Source organism: Salvia hispanica, chromosome 6, assembly GCF_029641045.1.
Source record: "Salvia hispanica isolate PSC_SH4W2 chromosome 6, Shi_PSC_v1, whole genome shotgun sequence".
Classification (NCBI taxonomy): Eukaryota; Viridiplantae; Streptophyta; class Magnoliopsida; order Lamiales; family Lamiaceae; genus Salvia; species Salvia hispanica.
The window spans coordinates 35,662,923-35,677,944 of NC_142697.1; the positions used below are offsets into that span (position 1 = coordinate 35,662,923).

The window sequence follows — 15,022 nt, forward strand, 5'->3', positions numbered from 1 at the left end:
GTACCTAATCTTTATTTTATATCGTTTTTTGTACCTATAAATCACATTTTTGGTACCTAATGCAATTTTCTTCTCGAAATGCCCTTTAAACAAATATATTTTCCCATTTATGTCATAAAGGGTATTTTGAACATACATAAAATTAGTACCAAAAGTGATATTATAATAGCTTCTCTCATTCTCCTAATTTTTTATACTATTATTATTAATCAATATTATTTGTAAATTAATAATTAATTTATTTTTAATATCATCAAATTTACTTAAATATAATTTTAGTTATAATTATATTTAATTATTATTGTTATAATACTAAAAACTTATAGTAATTAATAAATAATTATAGTATAATTATATAAATTATGAATTGGATAATATTATGTAATAATAACGATTATTATTATTATTTTATATTAAATTAGTAACTAATCAATATAGCCTTAATAAAAATTTAACATTGTGAATGGTATTCATAATGATATAAAAAGTTGAATATTTTTAGTTAGGTGTTTCAACCTTAAAATGAGTATAAAATAATTTAATAAAAAATATTCAATTGATTTAATTACTTTAAAAAGAAGAAAAAAGAAGGAAGAAGGAAGAAGAAACATAAACTAAGGAGAAAAAAGAAAAAAGACAGGAAGATAAAATACTTTTAAAAAAATGAAGAAAAAAGAAAGAAGAAGAAAAAGAGAAATAAGAAAGGAAGAAAAAATAATCACATGTTCGGTACTATTTAATTGAAATTTTCAAAAATATCCTCCATGAAAAAAAATCACATATTTGATACCTAGGGTTATTTTTATCACTGGATACCAAAAACGATATAAAATAAAGATTATGTATCATTTATGTGCGAAAGTGAAAGATCAGGTACCATTTACGTAGTTCACTCAAAAGAGAAAAAGAAAGTAGTAATAAATGAATATATCATTTTTAGTTTAATTGCTAAAAAGCAGGTGTGAGGTATTTCTGCCTTTTTAGGGGAGGAAAGGTGAATTTTCACAAGTATAAGGGCCTATTTGGTAATATATTCAAACTTCGAGGAGCGTGGCTGCAATTGCAAACCTATTACCGTTGGGCCAATAATGACACAATTATTGTTATCTTTTTGGGCCTAAAAACAATATTGGGGCTATAAAGCCCTTTACCGTTAATGGGCCTTTAACGTAACAATAAATATTAATACTATATTTGTAATTTAAAATAGGCAATGAAAAAAGGAAAAACCTCTCTCTCTATATCACCGCAACCCCTGAGTTTTTTCACCTGACATCTCAGTTCTCAGCATTTGTTGGAAATCATCTGAAGGTAAACATTCCAATTCCTGCGAAAACTCTGTTGATTTTGTCTCAATTGCTGATTGTTTCCTTGTTGAGCTGTATTTATCTCCATCTCCTGCGAAAATTTTCCTCTATTTTTGGAAATGCATCTCCTGATTCTCCAGCTGCCGTCTGATGTTTACTCTAATTTCACGGCATACGGAATGCATGCAATTGCATTTCAAGCTATCGTGGTTTTGTAAACTGTATCGTTGTGATTGGTGTTTGTTGATTTAGTTTGTTAATCGGGAATGATTTTGGTTTGTTGGTGTTTTAAAATTGGCAATTCTATTGCTCTGTTTTTTTAATTTTTTGTTTCATAGGTTTAGGATATTGGATAACTGGATTTATTTTGACTAGATGTTTGCTTGTGTGTGTGTCGATTAAGAGGGAGAATCCCTCTTTTGTTACTCGTGAAATTTTTTTATAATTGTTGGTTCTAAAATTGGCGATTCTACTGCTCTTGTGTTTCTTTTTCTTTTTTTGTTTCCAAATTTTTGATATTGGAGGACTGGAACTATTTTGACCTGATGTTGTTAATTTACTTTTGTTACAAGTGAATAATTTTGGTAATTGTTGGTTCTAAAACCTGCAATTCTACTGCTCTGTTTTTTCTTTTTTCTTTTTTCTTTTTGATTTCCTAGGTCTAGGATATTGGAGGACTGGAATTTTAAATTGAATCAGGCGTAGCTAGGATTTCACTCAGAAGGGGCAAAAATATACTCCTATGTAGGAAAATTTTATGTATGCGAGAGGGTGCATTTAGTGTAGTTTATAGATATAATGGGAAATTTATGCATAAATATACAACGGTGAAGAAGGGATGTGGGGGGGCATTTGCCCCAGCTGGGTATATGCTGGCTCCACCCTTCACTTGATGTTTGAGTCTGTGTTGATTTAATAGAGAGAAGCACTTGGTGTGGTGGAAGATTGGGCTGAATACTAGTTTTTTTTTTTTGTCAGAGAGGAAGTGAAAGCTAATTATAAGCATGAACGATATTGATCTTTACTCTTAGTTCTAAGATGGTACTGATTTCTGGACAATGTTGTTATTCTATGGAAAAGAAAGTTATTTACTTAAGGAGTATTTATTTTCTAGCAGCAGTGGTAGTAGCTGTAGTGATGTTTGATTCAGTATTTTTGTGCTGGCTGAAGTTTAAACCCAAGCTGATATCATAAAGTGCTGGCATTGTTTCACTTTGTTAAAGAGTAGAAACATCTGGAATTTTTTTTTTGGTTAGCAACAGAAAATTGATTATTTGTTTTGCGTGTGAGGCATAATCTAGATAGAGTATTGCTGTTTATTAGGGACTTTCAAACTGTGGGTTTCTTTGTAGAGTGTGAACGATGTTGTAAATTTTCTGTATTGCTTGCGATTTTTACCAGCACCAAATTAAATACTTCTTCTTTTGGCATGGGTGAATCCCTAGCATCCTGTCTCAAACTGTTCCTTGGGGTGATTGCATTGGTCATATGGCCAAATTGCATATGTAGTTGCCTAGTGGTTCATTGTATTCCTTTTAATTAATTTTCATGATTATTGAGTTTCAGTTAAAACTTTCTATGTATTTGTAACTTAATATCTATTTCTGTTGTGTTACTTTTAGATCATGGGAAGACTGTAGTGGTTCTGATGTTCTCAAAAGGATCAGTTGTGGTGGATGGGCCAGATTCAAGGCCTGTTCGTACAAGTGATAGGCTCAAGAGTAGGCCAAGGCATCATAATCACCGCATGTATTATACTCCAAATATTGTTATGCGGAGTAAGAAAAAGAAGCAGAAGAAGAGAGCTTCATCTGCACATTTGGCAAAGTTTTTCCAACAGGAAAGAAACGCAAAAGAAAACGTATGAAGTATAATGTGATTGTTTTTTACGTAATTAATTACTTACTTTGTAGAACAGAGAAGTATAGAAACATACATGGAAGAAAAATATAGTATATTTCATAGAGAGAGATTCTCCTACATATACAGGGATTAGAAAGCTAAGATTACAACTAGGTTAAATCTAATCCTAAAATAATACCTAATAGATATACAAGGAAAGTTAAATACACATATATTCTGCAATATATTTATTTATTATTCGTCTGATTTGTTCAGTGAGGTCCAAGTTATACAATTCTCTTGCTGTAATATTTTGCGTCAAACTTCTACTATAATTGAGGGATTCCCTATTATAAAAGAAGTTATTTTTCTTGGTTGCAGTCAGCGGATGCCAATCTTAGGCGGTCAACCAGGAAGCGTAGGATGCCAATGAATCTTGAGGAATACACTGATAGTTCTGGAACAGAGGATAATGACTTGATGGTGTCTCCAGTGCCTAGGTATCGAAGATCCAGCAACAGAATAAACAATAACATTGCAAGCCAAGATGAGTTGACACCTCGTCGTGAAGGACTAAGACCTCGTCGTGAAGGACTCCGGCCTCGACGTTCCAGAGGAGGTTCTAGAAAAGCATTGCGCATAGAATCCGATGAGGAACAAAGCACATCTGATGAAAAGGAGGTAAATGACGAACCAGATAATGCTAAAGATATGGAGGATAATGATGCTGATGATGGAGAGGAGGAAGAGGAGGTTGCGGGTGAGGAGGATGGTGAAGATGAAGAAGAAGAAGATGGGGATGATGAAGAGGGGGAAGAGCAAGAGGGTACAAGGCGATATGATCTCCGCAATCGAGCTGAAGTCCGCAGACTCTCGATAGAGCAGAGTAAACAAATGCCAAGATCTCCACGTAGAGTACTTCATCAAGGAATGGGTTCTAAAGCAGGCAGGGATTCAAGGAGGGGCTCACGAGTTCATAAACGTCATCGAATGACTCGAGCTGACGACTCTGATGATTCACTTCTAGTAGATGAGCTTGATCAAGGTCCTCCAATACCATGGGGAAGAGGTGGCAGCAGATCAGCTGCGCCTTGGTTGCTTGGAGGGCTAGACATGCAAGGGACTGCATCATTGGGGTTAAATGTTGCTGCATCTGGTTGGGGTCATCAAAATGATACACTTTCTAATTTATCTTCTGGTATTCAAACTGCTGGTCCAAGCTCCAAAGGAGGGGCTGACATTCAGCCCGTTCAAATTGATGAGTCTGTAAGTTTTGATGATATAGGTGGTTTGTCTGGGTATATTGATGCCTTGAAGGAAATGGTATTCTTTCCACTGTTATATCCAGACTTCTTCGCAAGCTACAATATTACTCCACCCAGGGGAGTCTTATTATGTGGTCCTCCTGGCACGGGGAAAACATTGATTGCTAGAGCATTGGCGTGTGCTGCTTCAAAGGCTGGGCAGAAAGTCAGTTTTTATATGCGTAAGGGGGCTGATGTCTTGAGCAAATGGGTTGGGGAAGCTGAAAGACAATTGAAATTGTTATTTGAAGAAGCTCAAAAGAATCAGCCCTCAATCATCTTCTTCGACGAGATTGATGGGCTGGCACCTGTTCGGTCTAGCAAGCAAGAGCAGATTCATAATTCAATTGTGTCGACTCTGCTTGCCCTAATGGATGGTCTTGATTCTCGCGGACAAGTAGTCTTGATTGGTGCTACCAACAGAGTTGATGCTATTGATGGAGCCTTGAGGCGCCCTGGGAGATTTGATCGTGAGTTCAACTTTCCCTTGCCTAGCTGTGAAGCACGTGCTGAAATTCTGGAAATACATACCCGTAAGTGGAAGGAGGCCCCTTCAAAGGAGCTTAAACTGGAACTTGCAGCTAGTTGTGTAGGATACTGTGGTGCTGATTTAAAAGCTCTATGCACTGAAGCTGCAATACGTGCTTTTCGGGAAAGATATCCACAAGTCTATACAAGTGATGACAAATTCTTAATAGATGTTGATTCTGTGAAGGTGGAAAAGAATCACTTTCTAGAGGCTATGACAACAATCACCCCTGCTGCACACAGAGGCTCCATTGTGAACTCGAGGCCATTATCACCTGTTGTTTTTCCGTGTCTGCAACAACTTCTGGAAAAGGCTATGAGTATCATTTGTGACATATTCCCTGTTGTTTCATCAGATGTAACAAAGCTCTCAATGCTTTCCTATGGATCCGCAATTTCCCTTGTCTATAGGCCTAGGCTTCTATTGTGTGGTGACGATGGTGTTGGGCTGGTAAATGTCTTATTTTTTCTCCTCTTTTAAATATGTTTTTTATAAATCATTATTAGGCTTACATGTGACGAGTACGTAATGAATGCTTCGGTTTGCAGGATCATCTTGGGCCTGCAGTTTTACATGAACTAGAGAAGTTTCCTGTTCACTCTCTTGCTCTGCCATCTTTACTTTCTGATCCTGGAGCTAAAACGCCAGAGGAAGCTTTGGTGCATATTTTTGGTGAAGCCAGGAGAACTACACCATCTATACTATATTTGCCTCAGTTCCACCTTTGGTGGGAGAGTGTGAGTGAATTATCACTTATTTTTTGGTGATTATCTTGATCTGGTTTCTGCTGTTCATTGATTTATGTGTATGCACTACTCTTTTTATCAAGGAACAGTAGCATCAATATTTTGCTGTTGATTGGATCATTGGATAAACATTTTTTTAGGCACATGACCAACTCAAGGCTGTACTGCGAACACTGTTGGAAGAATTACCTTCGGGTTTGCCCATATTACTATTGGGAACATCTTCTATCCCGCTTGCTGAGATATATGATAGTCCCTCAATATTTTCCGACCGCCATGTGTATGTCTATCAAAACTTCATATATTATGACCTGCTTGCTTTCATGATTCCGGTCTAAGTTTAACTTGTAACTGCATCACATTGTCCAAACTTATACACCAAATATTTGTTCTTGATTTCCTATTTATAGTCGCTATTTATGTTTTCTTCTAATATGAGCAATGTCTAATGTTTTTTTAAAATTTTGTTGCTTTTTTAGGGGAAAAAAAATCAATTAGGATGCCAGAAAACCTTGATTTGGGACAGTCATTCATTTTCTTTTCTTTTTTGAGACAATCTATTATATGCCTATGTATTTTTACTCTAATTTTCAAGTAACTGCACTCCCTATCTGTATTCCAAGCTTTAACTGTGAAGGTTTTCTTTTTCGGTGGAAGTTAGGGCAATCTTTCTTAAATAATTGGAATGGAGAGGTCTTGTATGTAGAATTGCTAGATTTCCATTTTCCAATTTTGTGCTTTTACCTCTATTTTTCATCTGCTGTACATTGTTGTTCAAATTATGCTAAAATTTGTTCCTCTTCTTTGTTCATTTTGGGCCCTTTAACAGTTTGAATTTAAGCTCACCATCAAAAGAAGACAGATCATTGTTTTTTGATCGTCTGATAGAAGCAGCATTGTCAATTCAAACTGAGAGTGTGACGACATCAGCTACATCTAAGGGCCTTCCTGAACTTCCAAAAGCACCAAAAGTGCCTACTGGACCCAAGATCTCTGAGCTAAGGGCTAAAGCTGAAGCACAGGGACATGGTCTTCGTCGACTACGGATGTGCCTTCGAGATGTTTGCAATCGGTGAGAATTGAGATATACGTGATTAATTGCTGGTTTCCATGTCAAATTCATGTATACATCTTTTCATGGTTGTCTCAAAAGCTTTCCGGATTCTGACTCTTTTATTTCTCTACAGGGTTCTTTATGATAAGAGGTTCAGTGCCTTCCATTATCCAGTCACAGATGAAGATGCACCAAACTACCATGCCATAATCCAGAACCCTATGGACATTGCAACGTTGCTGCAGCGTGTTGACAGTGGAAAATATATCACATGTAAATCATTCGTGGAGGATTTCGACCTCATTTTGGCTAATGCTAAGGTTCGACTTTGTGTAAAACTGTCAAATAATGCTCCAAATATACCTCTGCATGTTGAATGGATAAAATGTGGCTACATTCATATTGATGTGCACTATAACTATAAAAACCATGTAAGACTTGCGACGAGTTCTGATGATTGCTGAATATTTCATCGTATCCCTTCAAGCGGCTTGACCTTACTATATCTGTACATTTGCATGTTCGTCCTTCTCTATAAATAATATGACTCATCTTCTGGCATTTCTTCTGATCTTCCACAGAAATACAACGGGGATGATTACAACGGATCTAGGATCGTCAGTAGAGCACATGAACTTCGCGATTCTGTATGTTCCTAAACCGTTTAAAACAATTATCTTTTCTAGCTGAAACCTCAAATCCTAACATTTTGCTCTTTTCAGGTTCACGGCATGCTATCCCAGATGGACCCTTCCTTGGTTACATTTTGTGACAAGATCGCTGAGGAAGGTGGCCCAATCTCATTGCCCGCTGAAGACGGGACTACTATCCCTCAACCTCCTGTTACCCAAATGATGTCGATGACTAGGGCAAGCGCCCGCCTTAATAATGTGCAGCCCGAAGTTAATCTAGATCGGTGCAACGAACCATCTAAGAAGTCGAAGAAACAAACCGATGCCTCTCAAACAGGTACCATCTTCACTTTTCATTTCAACAATATCGTCTAGCTGAACACCGTGTTTCTTGACAACTAATTTCTTGGACTGTTGGGAGCAGAAGAGGGATCGGACCTTGATTTGGATCCACCACCAAAGCCAACTGAAGAAGCCGAGGCAAACTGTACAGAGCAGCCGACAGTAGAGATGCCAGTTTCCGATGGCGATGAGCAGATGGGAAATACAACACAAGACAGTGCCATGTCGCATGCAGAAACTGCCGATCAAGTGGATTCCATCAAGAAGCTGCTGCTGGATCGGTCGGAAGATTACAACATCCCACAGCTTGAGAGATTGTACACAAGCATAATGAAGGGCGTTTTTGAAACAAAGGATAGGTCTGAGGTAAAAGATCTTAAAGCCTCGATTTTGCGGATTTTGCTTGAGTTTGCTAAAGACAAGTCTAGGTTCTAGCTCCAACCCATTTTCTAACTTTTATTATAGAGTTTTTTCAGAATTCAGTAAATTAATTCTTTCATATCTCTCTCACTCATTCACACACACACACAGAATTATCTCTTAAGGATCCATGGTTAAATCAGAATCGTTGGTTCGGGCCAAATTTGGATCAGTGTTGGCTTTTTGAACTGTAACTGTTACCCCGGAACCGGTCAAGTATGTTGTCGGGCAGATTATTGCTCCACTTCCGTTGGAACCGTACGGTTCGAACAGTTCTTGAGCCCACGGCGCCCGAGAAAGTACCAACATCCAAATACATGCGATCTTGATTAGAATTAAAATGGCAGCTAGCTAGTTAATTGCTAGCTCATGACATTGAAAAAGTAATTGTCTTACAATTCCTTAATTACAGTTGATGATCTTGATTCAAACTAATACTTTCCTACTTCCACGATTAGAGTTAGCTCGAATCCACCGCAAAACGTATCTCTTCAACAACCCACTTTTGTGTATATCCCCTCTTCCAACCTCAAGCTTTGATTCGCCTTAGGGCGAGATAGGCCAGCAATCTGTACCCTACAAACATGATCACCATAATCCCGACGCTCAACGCCGGGTGGATCTGCCCGGTGATGTCCTCGTGCACGAATCTGCAAGTCGAGGTCTCGTGGAGCCTCCTCGTCGAGGAGCAACCGAGCATCGAGGAAATGCTCTCCCCATCCCCGTATTGGACGTTGATCAGTAGCCGGTAAGTGTAGAACGTTGTGGACGTGTACTTTATCCACGACACGAACAGGGGTACTCTGTGCACGTAGTACCCCCCGGTCAGCACGAACGCGAGCATTATAACTGTGACCATCGTCGACGCCTGCTTGGCATCCATGATGAAGGCGCCAAGCGCGAGGCCGAGGCCGATGGACACCAACACGTATCCCAACAAGACGAGTAGCGTTAGGACGAAAGCTGTCAGCTCGGGCTTGAGCCCCGCCATCCAATAGAGTATGGATAGAAACAGGGTAGGGAGGATGAGCTCCATCGGTAGGTCCCCAGTGATCCGGGCCATGAAGTAGGACGACAAGGTGTACATCCCCGCGGCCTTCTCTTTCATGAAGATGGCCCGCTCCTGAGGGAAGGCGAACACCGCGTTGAACGAGGGGAACACGCCCCAGAAGATGGAGACGAAGAAGAGGAGGCCTAGCCGGTCTTGGACATCTCTGTAGTCGGAATGCCACCACATGAAGCCACCTAGCAAAGCGGCCGCAATCACTTGGAACACCCTCAAAGAGTTGAAAGCCTCGTGCTTTCGCTCTTTGAGGTTGCGTTGCAACAGAACGCAGAAATGGTTAGCCCAAGTCACTAAATGGCTCGTGCAGCTGTACTCCTTTGTCGGGGGGCTCGCGTTCCTCTCCCGCGAGCTTGCCACCACCACTGGAGCTTCCATGCAAGCCCTTTTAACCTTTGGAGCAAGCACATTGTTGTAGGATGACACTAGAGTTTGCCTCACATTAGGCCTTTCCCTTTCATTAAAACCATCAAGTTGGCATACCCCTACACACAATAAAAACAAGATTTATTACATCAACAAGAAAAATTACCAAAAAATCAACATATGGTAAAAGTATCACTCATATTGATCTTATGACCAAATAAACAAGATATTCCAACATATGACAATACTTATTAAAAAAGTGGCTAGATATTTAAGACATGTTATGAGTAGTAAACATAGAAATGAACTAATTAGAGCTGTCCAATGTTGGTGGTGAGTTGGGAGTCCACTCACTATAATGGCTGCTAATGGATTAATTTGGGCCACCATCACCACCACTTACCTTACCTAGCTTCATTTCCAATATTAATTTATTAATCTCACACCATAAAAGAATTGTAACAAAAATTCATTTGCTTTAATTAAGGTATATATGCAAAGAAAAGGCAACACCACTTTCCAGATCACAGATCTATGTCTCATGACGCATCCGCAAAATGTTGTCTTTTTTCCTAGTTTTATTGAAGAAATACAAAATAACACATAAATTAGAATATATCTAAACTATGTTGATATATTAAGTAAAAACATATTATTCCTCTTGTCGAATTAAACATCACATATGCCTAGTGTGTGTAGTGTGTGTGTGGAGCCATTGATGATGGACTTAAAATGCATCCATTCAAATATTCTTAGGTATTCAAAATGCCAACTTTTTAGTTGGATGCTATCCTACGCAAGCAATCATGTTTATCATAATCCACATTATCATAATTAAGTCTAGCCACAAAGAGAGATTAACAAAGCTAATCCATTCCTAATCTAATATTTAATTAGGTTGAATGCTTGAAATAGAACAACCTTAATTATTAAACAACTAACAAAAGAATATTGAGCAAGTGGGAGATGCTTTAATTTGTACTCTTTCCACAAATATAAACTTGTGTTAGTGACAATGTCCCACCAATCTATTTTCGACACCCAAATTAGTGCAAGAAAGAATCAACGAATTAATTAGGAAGTTCTTCAAAACCAACCCTTTTTATGTCACGGCCTCTGTTAAATCAATCTTGTCATTAAATAAATATTTTGTGACCTAGACTTTCACTAACTATAGTTGGCAAACATATTCAGGTGCTTGACAAATGACCATAGCACTAATATGCATAAGTACTAGCTATTTCTTTAAAGGCATTATTACTTTATCGTAGTACCATGTATGACTCTGGATCCTATTCAAATTCTAGTCGGTCCCACAAAATTTCAAGTTTCAATTTTTCGCAATTGTGTTACTGCAAAAAATTTGATGCCTATGATATTAATGTTAAGGAGGTGATGATTAGACGTGTCAGTTTAACGTGTGTGGCTAATTAAGTGGGACGAACTGATATTAATGTTAAGGAGGTGACGATTAGGCGTGTCAGTTTAACGTGTGTGGCTAATTAAGTGGGATGAACGTGTACTAAAAGACCTCTCCTTCTCTCTCTCTCACACACACACACACTAGTTTAACTTATGTCATCTAAGTCAAAAAAAAAAATTGGGAGTGAGATGGGGTCTTGTTGAAAAGTCACAATCTAGCTCCATCCTCCACCCTCCATCCATTTCAAAGTGATTTTTGTGCGTGTGTCAATCCAAAATTTTTTAAAGATTTTGGTTTGTGGGAAGGGGGTGGCCATATACCCTACCCTAGTGCAGCCACCACTTAACTCCAAGAAAATAAAACACACACACACACACACTAATAACATATCGTTTTCTCAATCCTTTTTCTACAATGATAGGTCAAAACAAACGAGCTATATATGTCGGTAAGGATCATCTAATCAAATAATGCATTCTTTTTTCCTATGCATAATTATCATACTACTATTTTCAATAATGCACATATACTTTTATCGAATATCTCAATGAGAAGAAATTGAAAATATGGTGACTTTTATCTCACACATTATGATAAAAAGAAAAGGGGCATATAAAGGACACTAGATACATAAATATTTTAGATGATAGAGAATTTTTTGTGAATTCTTTTAGATTAAAGAATCAAAAACAAAATGTGAAGATATAGAGATCGGGCCCACGTTCACAATAAGGGTAGGGAAATAGGCATCAAATGACACATTGCCAAAATTTTTATTTTTTTATTCTATCTTTTGTACAATGTTTCAAGATCCTACATTTTTTTTAATTGCTTTGTTTGGAGTTATTTTGTAAAAAGGGAACGAATCTGACGACGACACCAACTCCCATCTCAACAATTTAAATAAACTTTTTCGTGAAAAGAAAAAAAGTATAGAAATGCAATCTTCTTCGACTAGAACTAAAACGGATATTCTAGCCTTGTAGGTGTAATGTATTTGACATAATTAACATCTAAATCAATGTAACAAAAAAAATTCCATCCAATCCAACTATAGAAATTATGATAGACATGAGATATCATCACTTTTCCCAAAAATAAATAGTTGTGGAAAACACTACATCAAAATCACTAAAAGAAAGTGGGCATCATGAGGAAATGGCTTAAAGAAAAAAAAAGTGAGAAAGCAAAAAAGCTCAAAAGATAGGAGACACGTGGTATGAAAACCAAATATCACTCATTTATTCTCCTAATAAAATTCCCCCCACTACCTTTACATCTCATCAAGAAAATTTAAATTAATAAAATTAATCCCGATATTCGTCTACCCGTCGAGCAAAGGGGGTTGGCTACACTGAGTACTTACTAACTATCATATCAGATACTAATACTATTTCTAATTCGAAGTGTATACTTTGATTATAGTCGAATCCAGCTCACACTTAATATATAACTTATCAAATATCATTGTCACAACCACCTCTCAATGCACAACTTGTGCTGACCTAGAAAGTCGTTGATCTTTTCTTTCAAGTAGAGTGAATACTCACTAGAGTGTCAATTTCTAAATGAAAGTTTTGAATTATAAGTTGGCCCAGCTTTAATGTTGAAAACGACGATGTATATATAGTACAAATTGGGAGAAAAAATTTATGGATGCGGGAAAAGTATCTGTTCCCCAACAATTAAATGCTTTTATTAAAACAATTTCAGGTGTGACCACTCTTATTTCTTGGACCGTATTTGGCTTTGCTACAATGAGTTACACTACAAATATTGACATTAATTGACCCAAAAGTCAAAATTAAGTTCATACTATATAAACTCAAAAAAAATTCAAAACTTATGTATGGATATAATTAACAAAAAAGGGCAACCCTAGCTAGGTTCTAAGATTGACCTAACATATACTACTACTAAATTGATAATAACTATAGTGAAATTTAGGATTTAATTAAGATTTGAAAATGAGCAAGTGGGAAATAGGATTTTCTACAGAAAGAAACAATAGTGCAATAATGGTCTCTGTCTAATTAAAGACAGCAAATATGTTTGTTTTCAGCCAACAGACACCAAAAATCACTCTCATGAATCTTGTCAAACATTTATTAAGCTTGACTATATATGACTGCAAATAGCACTATATGCATATATCATTATCCTCAATTTCAGTATCATTAACATACGTATCCAATATAAATTCTAATCTTTTTGTACACTTACATCCTATTCATATCAATACATTATTTTTCTACACGTAATTTTATGCAGCGTGAAATAGATAAAACGGAGAATAAAGTAAAAAAAGTAACGTTTTTCCATAAAATGTTTCAATTTAATTGAGACCAAAGAAGTATGTATAACAAAATTTTATTCTATTAATACGAATAAAAATGTAGAAATAATCATCGGGTCCGCCAAAAATAGTACTATAAATTAATTAAATAGGAAAGACGTACCGTTAGCGAGATCAAGCAAGAAATCGGCCGGATTCATGGGGAAAGCCGGCGCGAAGCCGACGCTGTTGAAATACGGCGCGGCGTCGGCCCTGGCGCCGGAGTATATGCACCGGCCCTCCGACAGCACGAGCAGATCGTCAAACATCTGGTAGACGCGGCTGGAGGGCTGGTGCACGGACATCACGACCGTCTTCCCCCTGGCCGCGAGCCCGCCCAGGGCCGCGACCAGGCGGTACGCGGCCGTGGCGTCGAGCCCGGACGTCGGCTCGTCGAGGATGAGCAGGCTGGGGTCCACCAGCATCTCGTGCGCGATGCTGACCCGCTTCCGCTCCCCGCCCGAGACGCCGCGCACGAAGCTGTTCCCGATGATGGTGTCCGCGCACGGCGCCAGGCCGAGCTCCGCGATCGCGGCCTCTGCGGCCGCAACCTTCTGCTCCCGGCCCAAATAGGCCGGGAGGCGGAGCAGGGAGCAGAAGACGAGCGTCTCCCGCACCGTCAGGTGCGGGTACAGCACGTCGTCTTGCGCCACGAAGCCGGTCTTTTTACCGATCTGCTTCGTGAATTTCCGGCCGTTGAAGAGGACGGCGCCGGCGAGGCCGTGGCTGTGGTGGAGCCGGCCGGCGAGGGCGTTGAGGAGCGTCGATTTGCCGCTGCCGGAGGGGCCAAGGATCGTCAACAGCCTCCCCGGCGCCGCCGTGCCCGTGATCCCATTCAAAATCGTCCGCTCCGCCGCCGGATTCTCCACATCAGCGGACGCGCCGCCGCCAAGCATGCCCATTATGCTATTATTTCTCGATTTTGCTCCGCCGCCATGCAACTTCACTCTGTAAGAAACATCCACAAACTGAAAAAAAAAAAAACAATTCAAAACAATTAGTACACAAATTTCAAAATTCTGATCAATTAATTGAATATTACTAGTAATTATAATAATAATAATAATAATAATAATAATAATAATAATAATAATAATAATAAAATTACCTTAAGCATGATGGGGAAAGAGCAAAGGGGATTAGATTGATTTTGAGGATTTTGACCGCCATTGTTATTATTAGGTGGAGCTTCGGCAGCTTCACTTGACACCAACATTGTGTTTTCTTTGTTACAGTACAATTGCAGAATTTAAGGGGGAAATTGGAAAAATTATGTGAAAAAAGTATTGGAAGTTGAAAGCGAGAGAGAGAGAGCAACAAAAGAAATTAGATGAGAGAGAGGCAAAGCTATTGCTCACACCTCTATTTATTTGGTTTGGTGTAAGCCACATGCTACGTGGCACTATGCTTGCTAAGCCATGTGTACCTACCTTTTCCCCATTATATATATGAAGGCATTTCACAAATATATGATGAAAAGATTGGATTTGGCAAATTAATTACTTTGTAAAGTATTAACCTGTGGTCTATTTTAGAATTTTGATTCATGAAATTTTGATTTGTTTGATGTTATCTTACCGGAAAATTGATTGATCACTAGTAGGAGTAGTGTCTTTTCTTTGTAATGAATGACAACATTTAACTCACTGAAAGTAACAC

At 38.3% G+C, this 15,022-nt stretch overlaps 2 protein-coding genes across 2 annotated transcripts; one reads left to right on the top strand and one right to left on the bottom strand.

Annotated features, from left to right (window-relative positions):
* Positions 1 to 1,206: 1,206 nt before the first annotated feature.
* LOC125205939 (cell division cycle protein 48-related / CDC48-like protein) lies at positions 1,207 to 8,243 on the top strand. The gene is made up of 10 exons (XM_048105158.2): positions 1,207 to 1,311; positions 2,930 to 3,168; positions 3,531 to 5,432; positions 5,531 to 5,719; positions 5,869 to 6,008; positions 6,558 to 6,800; positions 6,916 to 7,102; positions 7,364 to 7,429; positions 7,505 to 7,751; positions 7,839 to 8,243. The coding sequence occupies exons 2-10, from the start codon at positions 2,956 to 2,958 to the stop codon at positions 8,189 to 8,191; spliced, it is 3,540 nt and encodes a 1,179-aa protein (XP_047961115.1). The 5' UTR covers positions 1,207 to 1,311; positions 2,930 to 2,955; the 3' UTR covers positions 8,192 to 8,243.
* Positions 8,244 to 8,505: 262 nt separating this feature from the next.
* On the bottom strand, positions 8,506 to 14,693 carry ABCG25 (ATP-binding cassette family G25). Its single transcript, XM_048105160.2, has 3 exons — positions 14,472 to 14,693; positions 13,488 to 14,331; positions 8,506 to 9,724 (listed from the first exon to the last, which is right to left on the bottom strand). Exons 1-3 carry the CDS (start codon positions 14,577 to 14,579, stop codon positions 8,706 to 8,708), a joined length of 1,971 nt encoding a protein of 656 aa, XP_047961117.1. The 5' UTR covers positions 14,580 to 14,693; the 3' UTR covers positions 8,506 to 8,705.
* Between the last annotated feature and the right edge of the window lie 329 nt (positions 14,694 to 15,022).